The sequence below is a fragment of the Herpailurus yagouaroundi genome, unplaced genomic scaffold, assembly GCF_014898765.1.
Source record: "Herpailurus yagouaroundi ecotype Mexico unplaced genomic scaffold, PumYag 166, whole genome shotgun sequence".
NCBI lineage: Eukaryota > Metazoa > Chordata > Mammalia > Carnivora > Felidae > Herpailurus > Herpailurus yagouaroundi.
Window position 1 is genome coordinate 3906815 of NW_024412407.1, and position 22116 is coordinate 3928930.

At 40.5% G+C, this 22116-nt stretch overlaps 1 protein-coding gene across 4 annotated transcripts in view; it reads left to right on the forward strand.

Annotated features, from left to right (window-relative positions):
* Positions 1-646: 646 nt before the first annotated feature.
* The window catches only part of TFCP2 (transcription factor CP2), a 48103-nt gene continuing 26633 nt past the window's right edge, over positions 647-22116 (forward strand). For 2 of the 4 annotated variants that reach the window (XM_040488112.1, XM_040488115.1), the window contains exon 1: positions 648-1200. In XM_040488112.1, coding sequence (XP_040344046.1) covers positions 1079-1200 — 122 coding nt within the window. In that variant the 5' untranslated portion in view covers positions 648-1078. Of the gene's footprint in view, positions 1201-22116 lie in introns of all 4 variants that reach the window. The other 2 variants (XM_040488113.1, XM_040488114.1) reach the window with 2 other exon arrangements.

The window sequence follows — 22116 nt, forward strand, 5'->3', positions numbered from 1 at the left end:
CTTGACCTTCGGAGAGGTGAGTTTAAGGAGAGCGAGCATTCCAGGATCAAAGGAACCCCTACAGGGAGCTCTGGGGAAACGGTCCGGAGTCCTCTAGGGGCCGGGGTGAGTTCGGTAAGACTAGAGTGAAGGCTCCATCCACGCCCTAGAGTGTCGACTTGGTACACCGCCCCAGGCAGGACTCAGGTAGCCTCAGAAAGAGCCATTTAAACAGCAGACACCCGACGCACGCGGGGTCCTCTCCCAGACCGCCCAGCCCATCTCCGGGGGCGGGGAGGGGCCGTCGCGCAGCTAGCCTATCATCACTGCCGAAGCCCGCGAACTCTCTTCCTCATTGGCGACCTCCGGGGTGACGTCATGTTCGGCGGACCCGCAAAGGAAGAGGGCGCCATGATTGGTTGGCGCTGGGGCGGCGGGCGGTGGAGGACCCTGGCGAGTCTAGGTTTCCAGCCGGTGCTGGACTTTCCCCTTCCATGTTCCGAGGCTCTGGGGGACTGCAGAGGGCGGGGAGTCGGCTCGGCGGAGACCTGGATTGGGTTCTAAGAGCCGTGGGGTTGAGAAGGGGTGACCGGAAGTGATCTTGGGACTGACCGGAAGCGAGGCCTGGAGGGGAAAGGGAGAGCGGGTCCCGGGAGGGAGGGGGGCTTCCAGCAGAAGGGGACGGGGGAGAAAGGTGCGAAAGCGCCGTGGGAGTGCCGGGTAGGCAGTGGGTCGCTGCTGCTGGTCTGTTTGGGAGGCAGCAAGTGACCACCACGAGCTCGAGGGGAGAGCCCAAGCAGTGGGAGTGCGGGAGCCTAGGGCTGCCTCAGCGGAATCTGGAATAGCTAAGCACAGGGGCCCTCGCACGGCTCCAAAGAACTGGGTGGGAGGGATTTTGGAAGTCGAGGCAGGAGCCAGGAGCTGAGGGTACGGCAGATTAGTTGTGCGGGAAGTGCGGTTCGGGCTTGGGGGTGGTCGTTGAGGACGGCGTGGGAGATCTTGGTTTGGAGTTTTCCACAGTCTTGCCCCCATTGGGTAGAATCACACTACTTGCCTTTGTACAAGAAACGGTGTCTCCTGGGGCAAGGAAGGAGCCAGCATGGCCTGGGCTCTGAAGCTGCCTCTGGCCGATGAAGTGATTGAATCTGGGCTGGTGCAGGACTTTGATGCTAGTCTGTCCGGGATCGGCCAGGAACTGGGTGCTGGTGCCTATAGCATGAGGTGAGTGAGATTTTTACCTGACCCTGCACCTTCTGAATAACAAAAGCAGGGAAGGGAATGAATAAGGTTGGAGGGGTGTGGGAGGGAGGTATTTAGAGTTAAATAAGCTGTCTGCGGTTAGGGAAAATTGACTTTTTTCTTTGTTACTTTGAGTAGTGACTACTGTGGAAGAAATGGAAGAAGAAGGCAGTGTCAGGTCTGTGCAGGATCAGTGGAAGAAGCAGGAATGGCCCTTGGCTAGCAACCAGATGAATGTTGAGAGGCCGTTGTGCCAGTGTGAGAGATTGGAGACCTATAGTGTGTATGTGTATATGTGGTCAGGTTGGGCTGGAGGTGTGTGAAGGGGCCACATCTGGGGAGTTGGGAGCTGGGGTTTATTGATGAATATTGGTTGACTGCTTCTTGGAAGGAAACCTTGGTGAAGAAGCCCACACATCTGTACCTTAGCTTGCTTTAAGGATTAATTCTAGGATGTCTGCCTTTTGAAACATAAGCTATGAAAAGAAAAAGTGTCAGAGAACTTTTAGATACTTCTAGATCTTAGTGTATCAAGTCAAATATTGATCAGAAATAAAAATCTCCTATGAAAGAAGCATAACCTCCCATGTAATTTATTTGCATGCATTAGTTATTTCATTTCCCTAGTATAGTTTGTTTCATTTATGAGATGTACGAGAATCAGGTCTGGAAATGTTGAAACACCTGCACGTGAGGGTTAGATGGAATATAATTGGGTTTCCAAATGCATTATAAGGCTCAATCTAAATAAGTGAGTTAGAAGAGACTTCAGAACTTAACAGTTTGAGTTTATAGGAGAAAGATGTTTTTTATGGTGAAAGCGGACAAATTTTGCGTTCTGATCACGAGATACTTTGAGAGTTACGTAATGTAAACTTCTTGTCTTTATCTCTCTGCTAACCCAAAATGGATTTTTCTCAAGTAAAATAATGAGTTAGAACTTAGTACTTCATCTTCAGGAATCTGTGCTTACAGCTAGAATAATAAAGGCTATCTTGTATACATACTTAAGTGATTTTCAGGGAAATTTAAGTGCTATCATGCAATGCTCTTAGTGTTAAGAAATTTAACTCTAGTTTTGTCTGTCCTTGTTTAGCCCGAAAAATAGAGATTAACTTGGTCTGAAAATAAATGCCCTAACCCTGAGCTTATGCTCAGTATCTGACATAATATTTGATAATTCATACTGTTGTTCATGTAAAGACCACCACAGCAAAAAGTTTGGTTTTGTCTAGTTTGTCAGAAGATGGAGATAATTAACTATAACCATACTTGTTATAAAAATAGTTAACATCGTCAACATTCTGTGCGTGTGTCATGTGCTTTCCGTACCATATAACCTTACATTTAAAACTGCTTTCCGGTGTCATACCCCGAATGGTCTACGTTGGTATTAGTCGAATGGTTTGCAAATTCACACCTTTAGAATTTTTTTTCTAACATCAATTCTGCAAGAGTTTTCCAAACATCACTTTCTGTTTTCCCCAGAGCACGATGTGCCAAAATGGCAAGTATTTTTTCTTTCTTTTTTTTCACCTTCCTCTTTTTCATGCATTTTGCTCTTGTCACACTCTTCTCCTGACTTTGATACACGTTTAATCATTTGCATTAATTTGTGTTAATTAGATATTAGTTCTCAAACGTTTGTGTTCATGAGAGTCCTCTAGAGTGCTTATTTAAAAATAGTTCCCAGGGCCTCATCTTCAGTGATTTTTCTGGGGCACAGGCCAGAAATCTGATTTAAAAAAAAAAAATTTTTTTTTTAACATTTATTTATTTTTGAGACAGAGAGAGACAGAGCATGAACGGGGGAGGGTCAGAGAGAGGGAGACACAGAATCTGAAACAGGCTCCAGGCTGCTCTGAGCTGTCAGCACAGAGCCCGACGCGGGGCTCGAACTCACAGACCGTGAGATCATGACCCGAACCGAAGTTGGCCGCTTAACCGAATGAGCCACCCAGGCGCCCCCAGAAATCTGATTTTTTAAACAAGTTCTTAGGTGATTTTGATGCAGGTAATCCAGCGACCACATGTTGAGAAGCACTGACTGGAGGAGTTTTTATACGCAAAGACCATGATTCTTTGCTCTTTGTGTTTCTCTCTATAATTAAACCTTCTAATCGATTTTCCTACAGCTTTATTAGGGAAAATGTTCTCTTTGTCAAGCTATTTGTTTTGTAAAATATATTCTCTGATGTATTCATTCTAACCTAATTTTCTTATTTTCTGCTGCATCTTATAATGGTTTCACTTCAGATCTATTGATTTATATTTTATAAAGATTCACCTTAACTGGATTTCTGTTTTGGACTTGATCTGCCCTTATATTCAGTAATGTTCTTTTTCTAAATGGTTCTTTAATATCTTTCTTACTTTTTCCCTTACACTTTAATACTTGGTACAAACTTTTATTGTTAAAATAGAGGAAATCCCCTGAAAAAAATGCTAAGCGAAAGGAGCTAGTCACAAAAGATAACACAATGTACGATTCCACTTCTATGAAATGTCCAGAATAGGCAACTCTGTAGAGACAGAAAGTAGAATAGTGGTTGGCTAGAGCTTGGGGAAAGAGGTAATGCTCTTGGTGCTGGTGGTGCTGGGTTTTTTGGGGGGTGGTTGATAAGTGTTCTAAAATTGTGGTCCGGGGCATCTGCCTGGTTGTCGGTAGAGCATGTAACTCTTGATGTTGGGGTTTGAACCCCATGTTGGGTGTGGCAATTAATTAAAATACATACATACATACGTATATACATACCTGCAAATTAATTTTGACAGTTGGGCAATTCTGTGACCACACTAAAGACAACTGAACTGTACACGTTAGATGGGTGAATTGTATAGTACAGGAATTGTATCAAAATAGTGCTGTTATAATAAAAAAAAAGGAAAGAGGATCAAGTTCTGTATATTGAAAAGAATTTTATGTCTTTCATTTTTTTTTAAAGTTGAGGTGGAATTCGCATCATGTAAAATTAACCATTTTAAAGTGAACAATTCAGTGTTATTTGGTACATTTGCAATGTTGTGCGACCACCCACCACTCCCATCAGTCCAAAAGAAAACCCTGTACCTCTTAATGCAGTTGCTCCCCATTTCCCCCTCCCCCTCTGTAGTCTGTTTGCATGGATTTACCTATTTTGGATATTTCATATAAATGGAATCGTGTAACGTGTCCTTTAGTGTCTGGCTTCTTTCACTTAGCATGTTTTCAGGGTCCATTCGCAGGTAGCAAGTATCAGTAGTTCAGTATCTCATTCCTTTTTATGGCTGAATAACCCTTTCTATGTATATAATGCAGCTTGTTTATCCATTCCTCAATTGGTAGACTGTAGGGGTTGTTTATAAAGGAGATGACCATGACATTTTGTTTTTAAATTTTTTTAATGTTTACTTATTTTTGAGAGGGAGAGAAAGAGAGAGCAGTGGAGGGGCAGAGAGAGGGAGATAAAGAACCTGAAGCGGGCTCCAGGCTCTGAGCTGTCAGCACAGAGCCCGACACAGGCTCGAACTCATGAGCCAAGCTGTGAGATCATGACCTGAGCCAAAGTCATATACTTAACTGACTGAGCCACCCAGGTGCCCTGACCTGAAATGTTGATAAACATTCGTATACAAGTTTCTGTGTAGATTTCTATTTTTCTGTTTTTTTCTGTGTAGATTTCTTTTAATTGAGGTATAATGATATATAACATTGTATTAGTTTAAGGTGTACAACATAATGATTATGTATTTGTATATATTGCAAAATGATCACAATGTCTAGTTAACATCTTTCACCGTACAAAAGTTTTTTTCTTATGAGAACTTTTTAAAATTAATTAATTTATTTTTAATATAATTTATTGTCAAATTGGCTTCCATACAGCACCCAGTGCTCATCCCAGCAAGTGCCCTCCTCAATGCCCGTCACGCACTTTCCCCTCTCCCCCACCCCCCATCAACCCTCAGTTTGTTCTCTGTATTTGAGTCTTATGAGAACTTTTAAGAGCTACTCTCTTAGCAAGTTTCAAATCTGCATTACAGTATTATTAACTATAGTCACGATGCTGTACTAGACATATGTTTCCATTTCTCTTGGGTATATATATCTAGGCGTGGAATTGCTGGCTCATATGGTAATTCTATGCTTAACTTTTTTGTTTTTAAATCTAAAGACTTTTTAGAGCAGTTTAGGCTCACAGAAATACTGAGAGGAAGGTACAGAATTTTCCCATATACCCTCTTGCCTCCACACATGCATACCATCCCCTTTTATCAACATCATTTACCAGAGTGGTACCCACTCTGTACCTACATTGATGAACCTAAATTGACGTATCATAATCACCCAAAGTCTATAGTTTACCTGAGAGTTCCCTCTTGGTGGTATACATTCTGTGGTTTTGGACCAATATAGAATGACATATACCCATCATAGAGTATCATACAGAGGATTTTCTCTGCTTTAAAAGTCCTCTGTGTTCTGGGTGGCTCAGTCGGTTGAGCATCTCAGGTCATGATCTCACGGTTTGTGGGTTCCAGCCCCACGTCCGACTCTGTGCTGATGACTCAGAGCCTGGAGCCTGCTTCGAGTTCTGTGTTTCCCTCTCTCTGCCCCTCCCCTGCTTGTGCTCTGTCTCTCTCTGTCTCTCAAAACTAAATAAATGTTTAAAAAAAAAAAAAAAAGATCAACTTGAAAAAAAAAAAGCCCTCTGTGTTCTGCCTATTCATTCCTCCACCCCAACCCTGACAACCACTGATTTTTTTTTTAATGTTTCCAGTTTTGCCTTTCTAGAATGTCATAAAATTGGAATCCTACAATATGTTGCCTTTTCAGATTAGCTTCTTTCACTTAGAAATATGCATTTAATATTCCTCTATGTCTTTTCATAGCTTGATAGCTCATTTCTTTTTAGTACTCAATAATATTCTATTGTCTGGATGTACCACAGTTTATTCATTCACCTACTGGAGGACATCTTGATTCCTTCCAAGTTTTGGCAATTATGAATAAAGCTGTTATAAACATCGGTGTGTAGGTTTTCGTATAGAGATAATTTTCAACTCCTTTGGGTAAATACAAGGAATGCAACTCGGGATTATGTGGTAAGAATATATTTAGTGTTGTTAAGAAAAGGCCAAACTGTCCTCCAAAGTGGCTGTACCATTTTGCATTCTTACTACAAATTGGTGAGAGTTCCCTTTGCTCCACATCCTTATCAGTATTTGGTGTTGTCAGTGTTCCGGATTTTGGCCATTCTGGTAGATGTATAGTATATACTAAACTTTTTCAAGAACTCTCAAGCTATTTTACATAACATCTGAACTGCTTTATGTTCCATCAGCAATGAATGAGGGTTCCTGTTTCTCTACACTCTTGTCAGGACTTTTTACTTCCTATTTTCTTTTTGTTGTTTTTTTAATTAAGCCCATCCTAATGAGTGTGAAGTATGAAGTAGTATGTCATTGTGATCGTGTTTTGCTATTCCTTGACCGTGAAGTTGAACATCTTTTCACGTACTTGCTGGCCATTTGTAGATCTTCTTTGGGGAAGTGTCTTTTCAAGTCTTCTTTTTTTTAAAGATTTCATTTTTAAATCTCTACACCCAACTTGGGGCTCAAACTTACAACCCCGAGATCAAGAGTTACATGCTGTACCAACTGAGCCAGCCAGGCACCCCATCAACCGACATATGGTCCCCAGCTTATGATGGTTCAACTTATGATTTTTTTGACTTTACAGTGGTGTAAAAGTGATACACATGGTAGAAACCATACTTCCAATTTTGAATTTTGAACTTTAACTGGGCTGGTGGTATGAAGTCCAATACTTTTCATGATGCTGGGCAGTGGCAGTGAGCCACAGCTCCCAGTTGGCCAGGTGATCATGAGGGTTGCAAATGATATGCTTATAACTGTACAGTATCCATACAACCATTCCATTTTTTACTTTCAGTACAGTACTCCATAAACTACATGATATTCAACACTTCGTTATAATATACGCTTTGTGTAAGATGATTTTACCCAACAGTAGGTTTAATGTAAGTATTCTGAGTACATTTGGCTAGGTTAAGCTATGATGTTTGGTAGGTTAGATGTATTAAATACATTTTTGACTGACAGTATTTTCAGCTTACGATGGGTTTATTGGGATGTAACCCCATTGTAAGTCAAGGAAAAGCTGTACAAGTCTTTCATACCATTGGCTAAATTTATTCCTGTGTATTTTACTCTTTTGGATACTATTCTACATGGAATTGTTTTCTTAATTTCCTCTTTGGATTGTTTATTGCTGGCAATAACTACTGATTATTTAGAAACTACTGATTTTTTATGTTGATCTCATATCCTGTAACTTTGCTGAATTCTTTTTTTAGCTTTGGTAACATTTTCCTGGACTTCTGGGATTTTCTATATGAAGAGTCATGTCATATGCAAATAGATATAGCTTCACTTTTTCTTTTCCTGTTTGTATGCTTTTTATTTGTTTTTCTTGCTTAATTGGTCTTGCAAGGACTTCCAGTACAATGTTGAATAGTAGTAGTGAAAGTGGGCATCTTTAGCTTATTCCTGATTTTAGAGGGAAAGCTTTCAGTTTTTCACCACTGAGCTGTGAATATTTCATAAATGCCTTTTTAATTTTGAGGAAGTTTCTATTCCTAGGTTGTTGTGTGTGTATGTACGTGTGTGTGTGTGTCTGTACGAATGTCCGTATGTATTATTATGGTAAAATACACATAAGATTTACCATTTTAGCTATTTTTAAGTGTATAGTTCAGTGGCATTAAGCACATTCACATTGTTGTGAATTTGTTGTGCAAATATTACCACCATCCATCTCCAGAATATTTTTGGTTTCCCAAACAGAAACTCTCTACCCATTAATCACTAACTCGCCTAGTTCCTGACAACCCCCATTTTACTTTCTGTCTCTATGAATTTGACTACTCTAGGAATCTCATGTAAGTGGAATCATACAAATTTGTCCTTATGTGACTGTCTTATTTCACTTAGCATAATGTCTTCAAGGTTTTGCTGAGTGTTTTTATTGTGACAGGTGCTGAATTTTGTCCAGTGCATTTTCTGTGTCTGTTGAGATGATCATGTGGTGTATTACATTGATTTCTTTATGTTGAACCACCCTTATATTTCTGGGAAAAATCCTACTTGGTTATAGTGTATGATCATTGGATTCAGTTTGCTAGTACAGTATTTTGTTGAGGATTTTTGTGTCTTTATTCATAAGGGATATTGGTCTGCTTTTCCTGTGATTTTTTTTTACACATTTTTTAAATGTTTATTATTTTTGAGGGGGGGGGTAGGAGCAGAGAGAGAGGGAGACACAGAATCTGAAGTAGGCTCCAGGCTCTGAGCTGGCAGCACAGAGCCTGACGTGGGGCTCAAACTCACGGACCGTGAGATTATGACCTGAGCTGAAGTCTGGTGCTTAACTGACTGAGCCACCCAGGTGCCTCATGTGGTATTTTTGTCTGGCCTTGGTATGAGGATAATGCTGGCCTTGTAGAATGTTAGAAAGTGTTCCCTCCTCTTTTTTTCAGAAGAGTTTGAACAAGATTGGTGTTAATTCTTTAAATGTTTGCTAGAACTCACCAACGAAGGCATCTGGTTCTAGACTCTGTTGAAAGGATTTTGATTACTGATTCAATCTCTTGTTATAGGTCTTTTGAGATTTGTTATTTCTTAAGTCACTTTTGACACTTCGTAGAAATTTTTTTTTGGTATCTAAATTATCTTAATCTTTGGTGTAAAATTGTTCATAGTGTTCTCTTACAATCCTTTTCTTTCTATAAAGTTGGTTGTACTAGCCGATTTTCATTTCTGATTTATTTATTTGTGTCTCCTCCTCTTTTTTCCTTGACAGTCTAGCTAAAAGTTTGTCAATTTTGTTGATCTTTTTTAAAGAACTGATTTTTGGTTTTGTGGCTTCACTACTATTTTTTTATTCTCTACTTCATTTCTCCCTGATCATCTTTATTATTTCCTACCTTCTGCTGGTTTTGGATTTAGTTTGCTTTTTTATTTTTTTATTTTTTGAGTTCCTTAAGATGTAAAGTTAGATTATTTGATTGAAGTCTTTCTTCCTTTTTATATAGGCATTTAGAGCCATGAATTTCCCCCTGAGTACTGCTTTCACTGTGTCCTGTAAGTTCGGATATATAGTGTTTTAATTTATATTTCATTTGTATTTCATCAGTATTTTCTAATTTCCCTAGTGATTTTTTGTCCTTCACTCATTGGTTGTTTGTGAGTGTGTTGCTTAATTTGCACATATTTGCACATTTTACAGTTTTCCTTTTATTGATTCCTAGATTCATTCCATTGTGGCCAGAGAAAATAGTTGGTAAGATTTTGATTTTTTAAAAAGTTACTGAGAATTGGTTTATGGCCAAACATGTGGTCTATCCTGGAGAATGTTTTATGTGTACTTGAGAAGAATATATATTCTGTTGTTGGGTGAAGGGCTCCGTATATGTCTGTTATGTCCAGTTGACTTATAATGTTGTTCAAGTTCTCTGTTTCCTTATTGATCTTTGGTCAGATGTCCTACTCATTATTTAGAGTGGGGGTATTGCATTCTCTAACCATTGTGGTAGGAGTATCTAGTTCTACCTTCAGTTCTGTCAGTGTTTGCTTCTTGTGTTTGAGGGCTCTGTTATTTGGTGGTGTGTACATGTTTATAATTCTATTTTTTTAATAAGTTTTCTTTTATTTTTTTTTTATTTTTTTTTAAATTTTTTTTCAACGTTTTTTATTTATTTTTGGGACAGAGAGAGACAGAGCATGAATGGGGGAGGGGCAGAGAGAGAGGGAGACACAGAATCAGAAACGGGCTCCAGGCTCCGAGCCATCAGCCCAGAGTCTGACGCGGGGCTCGAACTCACGGACTGTGAGATCGTGACCTGGCTGAAGTCGGACGCTTAACCGACTGCGCCACCCAGGCGCCCCTATAAGTTTTCTTTTAAATCAATATAAAAGTCCTTTGTCTCTTATAGGAACTTAAAAAAAACGTTTTTTAATGTTTATTTATTTTTGAGTGAGGGGGAGGGGCAGAGAGAGGGAGACACAGAATCCAAAGCAGGCTCCAGGCTCTGAGCTGTCAGCACAAAGCCCAACAAGCGGCTTGAACTCCCGGACCTCAAGATCATGACCTGAGCTGAAGTTGGGTGCGTAACCAATTGAGCCACCCAGGCACCCCACAACTTTTTTTTTTAAGGACAGTTTATGTATTTATTATTTATTTTGGGAGAGAGACCACATGTGTGAGCTGGGGAGAGGCAGACAGGAGAGAGACAGAGAGAGAGAGAGACAGAGAGATGGAGGGAGGGAGGGAGGGAGGGAGAGGGAGAGAGAGAGAGGGAGAGAGAATCTTAAGCAGATTCCATGCCTAGTGTGGAACCCAATATAGGGCTTGATCTCATGACCCTGAGATCATGACCTGAGCCAAAATCATGAGCGGGTTGCTTAACCAAATGAGCTACCCAGGTACCCCTCTTGTAACAACTTTTGACTTAAGTTCTATTTTGTTTGATATATATGTTTTTAAATTTTTTTTACTGTTTGTTTATTTTTGAGAGAGAGAGTGTGAGCAGGGGAGGGGCAGGGAGAGAGGAAGACACAGCATCTGAAGCCGACTCCAGGCTTCAAGCTGTCAGCACAGAGCTCTATGTTGGGCTCAAACTCAGGAACCGTGAGATCATGACCTGAGCCAAAGTCAGATGCTTAACCGACTGAGCCACCCAGGCGCCCCTATTTGATATATTTTTAAAAAATGTTTATCCCATTTATTTTGAGAGAGAGAGGGAGAGAGAGTGCTGGAGAGGGGCAGAGAGAGAGGAGAGAGAGAATCCCAAGCAGGATCCACACTGTCAGCACAGGGCCCAACGCAGGGCTCGATTTCATAAACTGTGAGACCATGACCCAAGTGGAAATCAAGAGTTGGTAGCTGAACTGACTGAGCCACCCAGGAGCCTCTTGTTTGATATTTGACTAGTCACTTCAGTTCTCTTTTGGTTACTATTTGCATAGAATATCCTCTTTCACTGTTTTCCTTTTAACCTATTTGTGTGTTGTATCTGAAGTGAGTCTTCTATAAGCAACATGTGGTTGGTCACATGTTGACCACAAGAACAAATATCTTTTTCCCCAATCTGTGTCTTTAGTCGGTGAGTTAATCCATTTGTACTTAAAGTGATTACTGACAATGAAGAACTAATTTCTGCCATTGTGCTATTTGTTTTTTATATGTCATATTCTTTTGTTCCTCAATTACTCCAATATGTCTTCTTTTGTGTTTGATTTTTTCTAATGTATCATTTTAATTCCTTCTTTATTTCCTTTTTTTTTTGTATATTTTTAAAGTTACTTTCTTAGTGGTTACCATGGGGATTACAGTTAATATCCTAAGTGTATAGGAATCTAATTTGAATTGATAACAATTTAGCTTCAAGAGCATACATTAAACTAGACTTCTTATGATGATCATTTTGCAATATCTATAAAAATCAAATCATTATGTTGTACACCTGAAATTAATATAATGTTATATGTCAATTATATCACAGATTTATTTACTTTTTTATTATTTTTTTTTAATTTTTTTTTCAACGTTTATTTATTTTTGGGACAGAGAGAGACAGAGCATAAACGGGGGAGGGGCAGAGAGAGAGGGAGACACAGAATCGGAAACAGGCTCCAGGCTCTGAGCCATCAGCCCAGAGCCTGACGCGGGTCTCGAACTCACGGACTGCGAGATTGTGACCTGGCTGAAGTCGGACGCTTAACCAACTGCGCCACCCAGGCGCCCCTTTTATTATTTTTTTGATGTTTATTTTTGAGAGAGAGACAGAGACAGAGCCCAAGGGAGGAGGGGCAGAGAGAGGGAGACACAGAATCTGAAGCAGGCTCCAGGCTCTGAGCTGTCAGCATAGAGCCTGATGCAGGGCTCAAACTCAAGAGCTGTGAGATCATGACCTGAACCGAAGTTGGATGCTTAACAACTGAGCCACCCAGGAGCCCCAGTTATATCACAACTTAAAAAAAAGAGCATACATTAACTCTGTTCCTATCAGTTCTGTTTCCATTCTTTATGTTGTTATTGTCACAAATTATGTCTTTATACACTGTGTGCTTGTTACAATAGATTTATAATTATTGTTTTATGCATTTGTCTTTAAAAAAAAATTTTTTTTTAATGTTTATTTATTTTTGAGACAGAGAGAGACAGAGCATGAACAGGGGAGGGTCAGAGAGAGAAGGAGACACAGAATCCGAAACAGGCTCCAGGCTCCAAGCTGTCAGCACAGAGCCTGATGCGGGGCTCGAACCCATGGACTGCAAGATCATGACCTGGGCCAAAGTCGGACGCTCAACCGACTGAGCCACCCAGGCGCCCCAATGCATTTGTCTTTTTTAAAAATATTTTTAAGTAAGCTCTACACTCAATGTGGGTCTCAAATTCACAACCCCCAAGATGAAAAGTTGCACGTTCCACCAGCCAGGTGCCCCTATGTATTCGTCTTTTAAGTCACATAGGAAACAAAAAGAAGAGGTTACATACCAAAAATATGGTATGCTAGCTTTTGTATTTTACCTGTGTGACCTGTGTAATCTTTATTTCTTCATATGACTGTGAGTTACCATCTCGTGTTCTTTCATTTCAGGCTGAAAGATTCCCTTTAGCATTTCTTGTAGGGCAGGTTTATTAGCAATGAACTTCCTTACCTTTTGTTGAGAAATATTTTAATTTCTCCTTCATCTTAGAATTCTTGGTTGATAGTTTTTACTTTCAACACTTTACATATATCATCCCACTGCCTCTGGCCTCCATGGTTTCTGATGAGATATTGGCTATTAATTTCATTGAGTTTCCCTCATAATGTGATGAGTCCCTTTTTGCTGCTTTGAAGATTCTCTCTTTCAACAGTTTGAATATTGTGTACCTTGCTGTGGCTGTCTTTGAATTTATTCTTTTGAAGTTTGTTGAGCTCCTGGAATGTGTAGATTCACGTGTGTCATCAATTTGGAAAGTTTTTAACCATTATTTCTTCAAAAACTTTTCTCCCTTTTTCTCTCCTTCTCCTGGGACTCCCATAATATGCACATTGGTACACTTGATGGTGTAACATTGTATTCTTAGGTTCTATTTAGTTTTCTTCATTTTTGTTTTTGCTCTTCAGCCTGAGTAATCTCAATTTGCCATCTTCAAGTTTGCTGATTCTTTCTTCTGTTGATCTTCTGTTGAGTCCCTCTGGTACATTTTTAATTCCAGCTCTTGTGCTTTTGGGTCCAGAATTTCTATTTGTTTACTTTTTATAACTTTGATCTTTTGTTGCTATTCTTTAGTTGCTCATACATTGTTTTCCTGGTTTCCTTTAGTTATTTGTCCATGGTTTCCTTCAGCTCTTTGAGCATATTTAAGATCGTTAATTTAAGGTCTTTGTATATTAAGTCTAGTGTCTAGGCTTGCTCAAGGATAGTTTCTGTCAATTTCTCTTTTCTTGTGAATTGGCCATACTTTACTTAATCTTTGTATGCTTTGTAATTTTTTGTTTAGAACTGGAAATTTTGAGTATTGTAATATGGCAGCTCTGGAAATCAGATTCTACTCCCTCCCTAGAGATTACTGTTGTTACTTGATTAAAGCTGAAGTTGTCCATTTGTTTAGTGACTTTCCCAAAGTGTTTTTGTAAAGAATGCGTTCCTTATTTTTTGTGAACACTGAAGTCTCTTCTATGAGCTCCGTGGTCCACCAGTGACTTGACAGAAATTTTCTTAAATGCTTGGATCTAATAAGAAAAAATGGGGAAAAAAAAAAGAATGTTCTGTTTCTTTAAATCCCTTTGTCTGACTCTGCTAAGGAAGCCACCTCAGCCATGGTGGTTGAAACAATGTCCAGCCTGTGTGCCAGCTCTTCAGCAATCAAAAGCAGTAATCAGAATATATAATGCTGAGTTTTGGAGGACAAGGTCCCTATTGCCCACCCTGACACCAGCAGACTGCAACAGGATCCCAGGCTACTGTCCCCACAGCTGTGTGCCATGGGACTGGGAGCTAGGGGAAGGTAGATGGTGTGCCAGATGCTGAAATTCACTAAAATTTACCAGCCTCTTTCTTCTTCAAGCATTCCCTTGTTTGCTGCAAGTATTTGACCAGATTCCAGAGTTCCAGAATAGTTGCTTCAAGCATTTTGTGCCGGCTCAATAGTTATTTTGGTGGAGGGACCAATTCCTGGAGCTTCCTACTGTGCAGTCTTTCATGACCTCTGTCCTTAATCTATAGTAGCCTTTTAACTGGTCCAGCCCTGCTTCCAACTCTGCACTCATCACCCCCATAGCCTGTTCTCTACACAGAAACTTAGAAGTCTATGTGTATTCTGTTCATAAAAAATAATAATAATTTCAGACTTGAAGAAGATTTGCAAAAACAGTGCAAAGAAGTTGTAAATACCCTTCACCGAGATTACTCACATGTTAACATTTTGCTATATTTGTTTTATCTTCCTCTCTTCTGCTCCTCCCCAACACCTAGAATTATTATTATTTTTTTAATCTGAACTGTTTAAGTTGCAGTTGCAGTGTCCCTTAACGCCTAAAAACTTCAGTGTGTGTTTTTAAAAAACATGAAATTCTCCGGTGGAGGGGCAGGAAAAAAACATGAAATGCTCTTACGTAACTATAATATAGTGATCAAAATTAGGAGCTTAACACACAATACACTGTATGATCTAATCTGTGGACCTTATTCAAATTTTGCCAATTGTCCCAATAATGTCCTTTATAGCAAAAAAATATCCAAGATCATGTATTGACTCCGTTGTCATGTCTTTTATCTCCTTTAATCTAGAGCAGATCATTAGTCTTTGTATATTTTTTTTAACGTCTATTTATTTGTGAGACAGAAAGAGAGCATGAACGGGGGAGGGGCAGAGAGAGAGGGAGACACAGAATTGGAAGCAGGCTCCAGGCTCCGAGCCATCAGCCCAGAGCCCGACGCGGGGCTCGAACTCACGGACCGTGAGATCGTGACCTGAGCCAAAGTCGGATGCTCAACCGACTGAGCCACCCAGGCGCCCCGAGTCTTTGTATTTTTATGACATTAACAATTTGATGAGTAGAGGTCAGTTATTTTGTAGAATATCCCTCAGTTTGGGTTTGTCTGATGTTTCCTCATGGTAGATTCAGGTTATGCGCTTTGGGTGGTACTACCTAAGAAGGGATGCTGAGTTCTCTGTGTATCATATTAGGGTACACATGCTATTGATTGGTCCCATTGCTGGCAATGTTAATTTTGACCACTTGGTTAAGGTGGGGTATGCCAATTTTCTCCATTATAAATTTATTGCTTTGCCTTTTGTAATTAGCATTCTGTAGGGGCGACATTTTGACACCATGTACATATCCTGTTTTCAAATTTTCACCAACCAGTTTTAGCATTTATTGATGATTCTTGCCCTAATCAATTTTCTTTATGATGATTGCTAAATGATAATTTTCATATATATATATTTATATAGCTTTACGTATTTATTTTTGAGAGAGACAGAGACTGCATGAACAGGGGAGGGGCAGAGAGAGAGAGGGAGAGAATTCCAAGCAGGCTCTGCCCTGTCAGCACAGAGCCAGATGCAGGGTTTGAACTCATGAAACCCTGAGATCATGACCTGAGCTGAAACCAAGAGTGGGATGCTTAACCGACTAAGCCACACAGGCGTCCCAAATGATGACTTTCTAATTATGTCTTTCCTTCTACATTTACTAGTTGGCTGTCTACTGTAAGAGGGAACTTTCCCTTCTTATTGATTTATTTTTTAACAATGTAGTCTCAGATTTTTACTTTATTCAATATATTGTAATCTTTTACTACCATTATATATCTTGATTAAATTATTCCAGATTTGACCAGAAGAACCCCTTCAAACTGGCTCTGCACAGAAGCCTTTTATTTATTTATTGTTAAATGTTTGTTTATTTTTGAGAGAGAGAGAGAGAGAGAGAGAGAGAGCATGAGAGCACATGTGCACAAGCAGGGGAGGGACAAAGAGAGAGAGGGAGACACAGAATCTGAAGCAGGCTCCAGGCTCCAAGCTGTCAGCTCAGAGCCCAACATGGGGTTCAAACTCACTATGAGATCATGACCTGAGCTGAAGTCAGACGCTTAACTGACTGAGCCACCCAGGCACCCCTGCACAGAAGCCTTTTAAAATTAAGGTCTTGTTAATGTCTGTTGTCCTGAGGTAATTGCTAATAGCACCCTTGTTCACTCACAAAGTGTCCCTATTTAAATGATAAATTATATGATAGTTTATTTAAAATGTAGAGCAGATCATTTCACTTTTCTCCTGGAAACCCTCCATTCATTTTGCATCTTGTCTTGAATTAAAGCCCCAGTTCTGGCATCGATGTACACAGGGTTCCCTTCTGATCATTCTGTCTAGACTCTTTTTATAGCATGCTCTGCCCCAGCCACATCTGATGGTCTTACGGCCCCTCAAATCCTATGCACCTTTCTGCCTCAGGGCCTTTGCATTTGCTGTTACTCTTTCTGGAAGTCTTTTTTTTTAAATTTTTATTTATTTTGAGAGAGAGCCCACACATGTGTGCATGCACACCAGGGGGGTGGGTAGGGAGCAGAGAAAGAGAGGGAGAGAAAATCCTAAGCAGGCTCCATGCTATATCAGCTCATGGTTTGTAAGATCAGGACCTGAGCCAAAATCAAGAGTAGAGCTCCTTGGAGCGCCTGGGTGGCTCAGTGGGTTGAGGAGCTGACTTCGGCTCAGGTCACTATCTTGCGGTTTGTGGGTTCGAGCTCCGTGTTGGGCTCTGTGCTGACAGCTGGGAGCCTGGAGCCTGCTTCAGAGTCTGTGTCTCCCTCTCTCTCTGTCCCTCCCTGGCTTGTGCTCTGCCTCTCTCTCTCTCTCTCTCTCTCTCTCTCTCTCTCTCTCTCAAAAATAAATAAATAAACATTAAAAAAAATTTTTAATAAAAAAAGAAACACTAAAAAACAAAAGATGCTTAACCAACTAAGCCACCCAGGCGCCCCTCTTCCTGAAAGTCTTCTGCATTCCCTACTTGCTTTAGGTTTCTGCTCCAATGTCACTTTGTCAGAGAGAGGTTCTGTAACCACCTTCACATATGATAGCAAACACCTCCTTGTCCTCACCAGTACTCTGCCTACTCTGCTCTGCTTTATCTTTTTCCAAACATCTGATATCTTATTCATTTGTTTGACTTTCCCCAGTTAGAATAAATGCTCCAGGAGAAGAGTGTCTAACAGATAGTTTGTGCTGATTTGTTGGGTATGTGAACTGAATTCACTCTATTTTGTTTCAAAGGCCACTAGCGTAGCAGTTTCTGAGGCAACTATTTCTCTTCATCAAAACTGAATTTTTGACACCTGGGTGGCTCAGTCGGTTGAGCATCCGACTTCAGTTCAGGTCATGATCTCACAGTCGGTGAGTTTGAGCCCCGCAACGGGCTCTGTGCTGACAGCTTGGAGCCTGAAGCCTGCTTCGGATTCTGTGTCTCCCTCTCTCTCTGCCCCTCCCCTGCTCATACTCAGTCTCTCTCTCTCCCTCTCTCTTGGAAAAACAAACAGTAAAAAATTATTATGAAAACCTGAATTTTCTTCTTTTTTGCTGTGCGTCTTTTTCACTACTGTTTGCCTTCACTTTTCCCCCTTCAACTGTTACCCATCCATCTCCTAAATCTTCCATTTTTTTGGGTCTTAGAATTGGTCAGTTGTTACTGACTGTGCCTTTACTTTCCCTCTTACTCTCAGTGTCTTATGATGGACTGTGTATTTGGGTGAGATTCCTCCCTTTACCATAAAATTTACCACTGCTTTTTAAAAAGATGGCACCACTGTAAAAATACAAAGAAATGAGTAAGAATGTTTAACTCCAAATTTATGTTACTGTTGCCTCTGGAAGTTAAAGGGGGATACAATGGAGGAAGGGTATAGAGGGCTTCAACTGTTAGTGCTCTTTCTTTCTTTTTTTTAAATGTTTTTTTATATATTTTTTATTTTTTATTTTTTTTAATTTTTTTTTTTAACGTTTATTTATTTTTGGGACAGAGAGAGACAGAGCATGAACGGGGGAGGGGCAGAGAGAGAGGGAGACACAGAATCGGAAACAGGCTCCAGGCTCTGAACCATCAGCCCAGAGCCTGACGCGGGTCTCGAACTCACGGACCGCGAGATCGTAACCTGGCTGAAGTCGGACGCTTAACCGACTGCACCACCCAGGCGCCCCATGTTTTTTTATATTTGAAAGAGAGACAGTGAGTGAGCAGAGGAGGCAGAGAGAGAGAGACAGAGACAGAATTGGAAGCAGGCTCCAGGCTCTGAGCTGTCAGCACAGAGCCCCACGCAGGGCTTGAACTCAGGAGCCATGAGATCATGACCTGAGCTGAAGTCAGACGCTTAACTGACTGAGCCACCCAGGCACCCCTCCCTGTTAGTGCTTTATTTCTTAAGCTGAGTGGAGCGTACACAGGTATCTGTTAAGTTTTTTTTTTTTTTTTAACCTTCTTGTAAAGTCTGAAATACTGCATAATATAAGTCCAAGAGTGTCTAGCGCATAATCGATTGCTGGCTCGCTTTCCTCGTCTTTTTAACTTGTCCTGTCATTCCTTGTCTTTTTTGCCAAAGGTCTGTAACTTTGCTTCCTTCTGGTTCTTGCTCTCTTGGAATACTTATGGAAGTTGACCTCCAGCGTTGCCATTCCTTCCTTCTGCTTTGTTACCTTCTCTTTCTTTTTTCCACCTCCTCCTGCCCTGCCCTCATTCTTTGTCTGCCTGGTTGGCAGTAGTTTCCATTTGTAGCTGATAGCTGGCTCTCCTGATGCAACATCAAACCAGAATCTGGGAGAAAAATAGATTGGGGGCTTTGGATACACAAATTGATGTTGTGATTTTCTTTCACGGCTACTTCATGCTTTGTGTGCACATCAAGTCCTGGTTGATTCAGTCCCTCAGCAGATTTTTATTCCTTCAACACATACTTGAGTGCCTTCTGAATGCTAGGTTTTGTGTTCCAGCTTGATTGTGTAGCTTTGAGTCTTAACCATACACTTCTATATGTAGTGCTGTGTCTGGTGCCATGGTGATTAAAAGACAAAATCAAGCAACTTTTTGTCCTCTAGTTGCTTATAATTTGCTAGAGAAGATAAGACATGTATTTAAATAGGTATGATACAAGCTAGAAACTGATACATCAGAGCACTTAGAGATAAAGTCCTACAGGTGTTTAGAGCATAGAAATACTAAATACTACCTCCTGAAGGCGTATCTGAAAGAAGAGTAAGATTTGAGCCTGCAAAGATGGAGAAAGAAAATGTTTCAGGCAGAGGGGTTGTAGGATTAATGTAATTGCTGGATTTTTTTTTTTTCAACGTTTATTTATTTTTGGGACAGAGAGAGACAGAGCATGAACGGGGGAGGGGCAGAGAGAGAGGGAGACACAGAATCGGAAACAGGCTCCAGGCTCTGAGCCATCAGCCCAGAGCCCGACGCGGGGCTCGAACTCACGGACCGCGAGATCGTGACCTGGCTGAAGTCGGACGCTTAACCGACTGCGCCACCCAGGCGCCCCCCTTTTTGTTTTTTAAATGTTTGTTTTAAAACACAAGAGCAGGAAGGGACAGAGAGAGAGGGGGATGCAGAATCTGAATCAGGCTCCAGGCTCCCAGATGTCAGCACAGAGCCAGACAGGGGGCTCAAAGCCACGAACTGCAAGATCATGACCTGAGCTCATGATCTGAGAGGAAGTCCAGCACTTAAACTACTGAGCCACCAAGGCAGCTCGAAGTTTGTGTATCTTTATTCAAAATAATGCTAACTTGTTTTTCCCAGTATACTTAGGAGTTTAAAAGTTTTGGTTGTTCTACATCCTAACCAGTATTTTATTTAGTCAGTGTCTTAATTTTTGTCAGTTAGTGGATGTGGATTTCATTGTGGTTTTATTTGCGTTTTCCTGATTTTTTATGAGTCTGAGCACCTGTTCAACATGTTTACTAGCCATTCATGTTTTCTCTTGAGAAGTAAGTATTCAAGTTTTTTTGGGGGGGGGAGGGGAGTTGGTCTTTTTCATATTAATTTATAGGAATTTTATTTTTTTAAGTTTATTTATTTTTGAGAGAGTGTGAATAGGGAGGGACACAGAGAGAGGGAAAATCGTAAGCAGGAACCTCACAGTCAGTGCACAGAGCCTGATGCAGGGCTCAAACCCGGGAAACCATGAGATCATGACCTAAGCTGAAATCAGGATTCAGACACTTAATCAGCTGAGCCACCCAGGTGCCCCTTAAATTTATGTTTTTAAAAATTTTTTATTTAAAAGAAGAGAGAGGGAGAGACAGAATCTAAAGCAGCTCCAGGCTCTGGGCTGACAGCCCAACACGGGGCTCGAACCCAGGAACCGTGAGATCTTGACTTGAGCTGAAGTAGGAGGCTTAACTGAGCCACCCCGGGGCACCAAATTTACATTTTTAAAGGTTACTCTGGCTGCAGATTGGCTGATATTGATAAAAAGATGGTTATTGTCCCTGAGAAGCGTTGAAGTTTCATAGGTATCTTCTGCTCTGCATATTCTTAGAAATGCAGATTACTTCCCTCTGTCTACCTACTGTAAAAGAAAGGGAGCAAATAACAGTTCTGCTCTGATTACATCATCAGCCTAATTTGCAATATCTCCAGGGAATGTGTTGGCCATTTTAGAAGACTAGGCTTTCATCAAAGGTATGGTTTGAAAGAGGAGCGATTTTCATAAGGCTTACCACTGGGTGCACAAAGGGAAGAGAGATCGCCAAGGCCTTTTTACCATTTCATAGGACTAATGTTCTGGTACGTTTAGGATTTTCCCAAAAGTCATTAGCAATTAAAGCCTTAAAAAAAAAAAATCTATGCTTGTATTTCACTGCAGCGAGGAATGGGGGACCAAGGAGATTTGGGGGCTTTGAAGATAGGCTTGGTAGTGGGGATGAAATGAGCAAAACAGAACACCAACAGATAGGTGGTGAGTGATGCTTGTCTGTGAAGAGGGAAGGAAGCTGAACTACATCAAAGAAGAAGAAGAAGAAGAGGAAGAGGAAGAAAAAAGAAAAGAAAAGAAAAAAAAAAAAGAAAAGAAATGGTAGACATTTTGGACTTGAAAAGAAGATTTGAGGCTCAGCACCATATAAGGGTCTATGTATGGTTTCCCTTAGTCGCAGGAAGACAGAACAATCTTGTTTTCCCCTTTAGGTCATACTCTGATGGTAGATAATCAGATTTTGAATACTGAAAAGGGGGGGGGGGGTTCCACTTCCTTTATCAAAATTGTCAGATTCCTGGAATATATAACACACGAATATTGTTGCAGTTTGCCATTTATCACCTAAAGGGGAAGAGTCAGTAATTTCAAATTTAATAGAAGAGCCTGATACTAATGATGCCACAGGTGATATTTTCAATTAGCAGTGTTTTAATGAGATTTATAGGCTGGTCAGAGCTAATCCTGTAATGTAGGGAAAAAAAAAAAAAACAACAGAAAGCAGGCCTATATCTGGCAAATCTCCTGAGGTAGGGCTTTGCTGATTCATATTTCTTTGATTAAACTTTTAATATCTTGCAAGTTTTCTGGAAGTAAATTTGTATCTGAAATGGGTCAGATACTTTTCAGCTTTGAAAAGAAATAAGGCTTGCAGACAGGTTTGAAGTGAGAAGTTTTTATTGACTTTCTAAGCTAAGGAAAAATAAAAAGTGCATTGCTTATAGCAGTAAATAAATAGTAGTTGACAAATAATTCAACAGAGTAGAATGAGGAAGATCCAGAGACTGGGGTAGAGGGAGAGGAATTAGCTTCATTTTTGGGTAAACTTTGAGTATGTAATGAATGACAACTATTCAAACTGCTGGT